The sequence below is a fragment of the Epinephelus moara genome, chromosome 5 (assembly GCF_006386435.1).
Source record: "Epinephelus moara isolate mb chromosome 5, YSFRI_EMoa_1.0, whole genome shotgun sequence".
In the NCBI taxonomy this organism is placed as follows: Eukaryota; Metazoa; Chordata; class Actinopteri; order Perciformes; family Serranidae; genus Epinephelus; species Epinephelus moara.
The window spans coordinates 3,711,174-3,715,620 of record NC_065510.1 but is presented as its reverse complement, the minus strand read 5'-3'; the positions used below and the strand labels follow the sequence as shown (position 1 = coordinate 3,715,620).

At 37.2% G+C, this 4,447-nt stretch overlaps 1 protein-coding gene across 1 annotated transcript in view; it reads right to left on the bottom strand.

The window, feature by feature from the left end:
- Positions 1-4,447, bottom strand: part of kcnh1b (potassium voltage-gated channel, subfamily H (eag-related), member 1b) — a 128,037-nt gene continuing 123,590 nt past the window's right edge. Inside the window, exon 12 of the mRNA XM_050043707.1 lies at positions 1-2,650. Within this exon, the coding sequence (XP_049899664.1) occupies positions 2,463-2,650 (188 nt within the window). The 3' untranslated portion in view covers positions 1-2,462. The remainder of the gene's footprint in view (positions 2,651-4,447) is intronic.

Genomic DNA, 4,447 nt, shown 5'->3' with positions numbered 1-4,447 from the left:
TTCGGTGACACTTTATATTAAGTCAGTAGTTTATTTTTTGATTTCACTTTTTACAGCAGGTTGATAGGTTCAACAAAGAGAGGTTTCCTCAATGGATGTCACTATGAAGATTTAAAAAATGGCCTCAAACAGAGATTGATCAGATATCTTTAAATTGTGGTGACAATATGGCAACAAAATCTACAAGAAGTGGAGAACTTAGTATAAAGTGTTACCGTGTTATATTCAGCCGTCAACATGCTGGATGTGTTTATGCATTTTGCAGTAAATCCATCATTATAGCAAAGTGAATAGCATATGACTGCCAGACCATGACGTAACAACACAAACACCTCAAAGGCTGGGAATCTGGAGAAATTTCAAATAGCTGGTTAAAAAAGGACTGAAGACTATCATTTATGTTCTCAGAGGTCAGATTTCAAGCAGCATTATTTATTACTGTCACATGAACACCTGTAATAATGTCACACTTAGCTGTAGACCCTTTTACTGTTAGTTGTTACTGTTGTTACTTAGCTGGAGGCAAAACAGTTCTCCACAGACATTAGCTAGCGCTAGCTAACAAGTTGTGTTGTCTTGTTTTAGATGATGGAGGAAGATGATGTGAGTGGTGCGTTCAGAAACGCTCATTGTGAGTGTGGGAGCGCACTCTGACACAAACTGGAGCGTTGATAAATTGGGAGCGCTGTCTGAATGTAGCGTTGGGTTATCCAGAGCAGCGCACTCTCAGAGTGGCAGAGCGCACTCTGGACACTCTGTCCGTGGAGACGGAGCAGCAGAGCGCCGAGCGGAGTGAATGTGTGATTAACTTAACCGTTGGTTCATTCATGTAGAAATATAACGCTCCGTTTCTTCCACCAACAGGGCTCTCATTTTAGTGTAGAGCGTCAGACTGAATTTACCAACGCACCATGTCAGGTCACTCACTCTCCGGGACCGCCAGTGTTACTTGAATAAGTAAACACTGACCAACGGGACCAGACTGGCCGACCCGTATGCTCTCACTCAGTGGATGGATGATGTCACAGGAAGCCAATCTTACAAAGGAGGACCACACTTGTTTGTTTTGCTATGGAAGCTAACGTTAGCTAATGTGCTAAAAAGTTAGCGTTCCAGAGAAATCCAATATTCCTCTTAATCCCTCCCCAGTTTCTGATGAGGTGGACATGATAACCCTTAATACACATAACCTTATTCATCCCTACAACAGGAAATACTTTTTCCCTAACCTGATATGAAGTGTGCGCTGCACATGTGAGCATTTTTGATGATGGCCTCCGTCCAGTCCTTTGGTCTTATCACATTTAACCATAGTTGTCTTTGTTTTTGTTGACGGGCAGTGGCGGCTGGTTTTGAGCCATGACTCCTTCTATTCTGGCTCCCAATAACACAACAAGACAAACACATTTTAACACTCCTATGGAGCCTACAGCCCTGTGGGGGAGAGGCAGCTGCACCTTCCATATGTTGCCTCGGATAAATCAAACTAGTTTTTTAGCACACCTTTACGTCCATGTTCTCAGTGTAAATCAGGGTCTGTTCACATTAATCTCATTTCCAGTATCTGATCTGGTGATATTTCTGACTGGGACCTTCCTCGACTAATGAAATTCCTTCACAGTTAGTAAAAGAACGTCTTCGGCTCAACGCCATTTAAATTTGCAGTCTTTTTATTTCTGTGATGTAGCTGCAGAATAATCTGTTGATGCTTGTAAGAGAATATTATTTATTTGGCTCAACCATGTTAAATTGTCCCATATGAAGCAAATTTCTCCAGACTCTCCATCGTTTGAGCCAGAGGTGTGGTTACTATTACGGACAGACAAACAACAAAAATTAAGAGTTTTGTTCCAAACTTTTTCTGCCCACTTTATGAAAAATAAAAGAAAAAGGAAAAACCACATTAAGTTTGACTAAAACCTAAAAGCTCCAGTCTGCAAATGTGTCTCATTTAGTCAGTCCAAAACTTCAAGTTCTCGGAAGCGTGTCCTGCAACGACAGCACAGATAATTCAGCTAATTTATTTCCGTTTCTATCTCAGACAGGTTTTGCCAAGATTAGCAACCTTGTTTCCTAGTTGCAGTGTCTGAATCATCTGAATAGACATGACAAATTTCCAGATCGTTAAAGCTGAAATTTTGTAACATTCACACATTTGGGAGTGTACGTTATGTGACGCTGCGCATCATGTGGAAGTGACCGTTGAGTTTTGATCAGAGAGAAGATTGTGAGGCAGCAGTTGGCGTCCCCTCAGAGTTTAATCAGCAGCTGGTTTGGACTCCTCTGAGACTCAAACACAAACACCGTGAAACCTGAAAGAGCCTGAACTAAGAACACAGGGACAGTTTGTCTTTGGATACGAATGATGTACAAGCCACAGTCATGAGTCTAATGAGCCAAAACAGGTGTATGTTTGAAGAGAGAGGGTGAAGCTGGTAGTCCAGGTCTGGGTGTAATCCTGATTAGTCTGGAGGTCTCGATCTCTGTGGTTCGTCATCTGACGTCACTCTGTTATGTGGTTCCTGGATTTTAGTTTGTTGCTGGGGCAAAGATCCAACACACAGGTCTTCCTTTTCTTTGTCGTCCATATCTAACGAGCAGTTCCTCTCTGTTAAGGACTCAGGTGAAGTGGGGCATCCGGCTGCAGGTTCTGGAGAGAGGGAAAGTTGGGATTTAGATGGATCACGTCAAAGTTTATCTTTTCACTCAGACTGTTTTCTTTGTTCACTTTTACTGAACAGGGGAAAAAAGGTAGACAGGCAAAAAGGTCGTACAGGAAGAGACAAACTTCTTTGGGAAATGTTGATGATTACAGAACTGGACATTTTCTTCTAACCAACAACCACAAGGTGAACACAAAACCCCATTAAAACCATGGAACAAGAATACGCTGGAAAAATTGAGAAAGATATTGGTTTGTGTCTAAAAATAAAAAATTAACCACTATCTTTCCAGAATCTTAACAAAGACCTTTAACCTGCTGCTTTGGGCCACATGAAATAAAACCATTAAAGCATTAAATCCCACATTTGTCAAACACGCTCTCCTGTCAGACTCACACTTACCACCTGGGGCATATTCACAATACAAAAGATGGCACAAGTACCAATAGTCTTAAAAATGTCTTGAAAAAAGTCATAGTATCCTATGTCGAAAAATGTCTCGAAAAAAGTCATAGTATGGTATGTCGAAAAATGACATGAAAAAGTCATAGTATAGTATGTCGAAAAATGACATGAAAAAGTCATAGTATAGTATGTCGAAAAATGACATGAAAAAGTCATAGTATAGTATGTCGAAAAATGACATTAAAAAGTCATAGTGTAGCATGTCGAAAAATGACATGAAAAAGTCATAGTATAGTATGTCGAAAAATGACATGAAAAAGTCATAGTATAGTATGTCGAAAAATGACATGAAAAAGTCATAGTATCGTATGTCGTAAAAATATGAAAAAGTCATAGTATAGTATGTCATAAAAATATACAAAAGTCATAGTACAGTATGTCGTAAAAATATGAAAAAAGTCATAGTATAGCATGTAAAAATATGGAAAAAGTCATAGTACAGCATGTCAAAAAATGACATGAAAGAGTCAGTATAGTATGTCGTAAAAATATGAAAAAGTCATAGTAGAGTATGTCGTAAAAAAAGGAAAAAGTCATAGTATCGTATGTCGAAAAATGACATGAAAAAGTCAGTATCGTATGTCGTAAAAATGACATGAAAAAGTCATAGTATAGTATGTTGTAAAAATATGAAAAAAGTCATAGTATAGTATGTTGTAAAAATATGAAAAAAGTCATAGTACAGTATGTTGTAAAAATATGAAAAAAGTCATAGTATAGTATGTCGTAAAAATATACAAAAGTCATAGTACAGTATGTCGTAAAAATATGGAAAAAGTCATAGTATAGCATGTCGTAAAAATATGGAAAAAGTCATAGTACAGCATGTCGAAAAATGACATGAAAAAGTCAGTATAGTATGTCGTAAAAATATGAAAAAGTCATAGTATAGTATGTCGTAAAAATATGAAAAAGTCATAGTATCGTATGTCGAAAAATGACATGAAAAAGTCATAGTATCGTATGTCATAAAAATGACATGAAAAAGTCATGGTATAGTATGTTATAAAAATATGAAAAAAGTCATAGTACAGTATGTTGTAAAAATATGAAAAAAGTCATACTATCGTATGTCGTAAAAATATGAAAAAAGTCATAGTATAGTATGTTGAAAAATGACATGAAAAAGTCATAGTATAGTATGTCGTAAAAATATACAAAAATCATAGTACAGTATGTCGTAAAAATATGGAAAAAGTCATAGTATAGCATGTCGTAAAAATATGGAAAAAGTCATAGTACAGCATGTCGAAAAATGACATGAAAAAGTCTATATAGTATGTCGTAAAAATATGAAAAAGTCATAGTATAGTATGTCG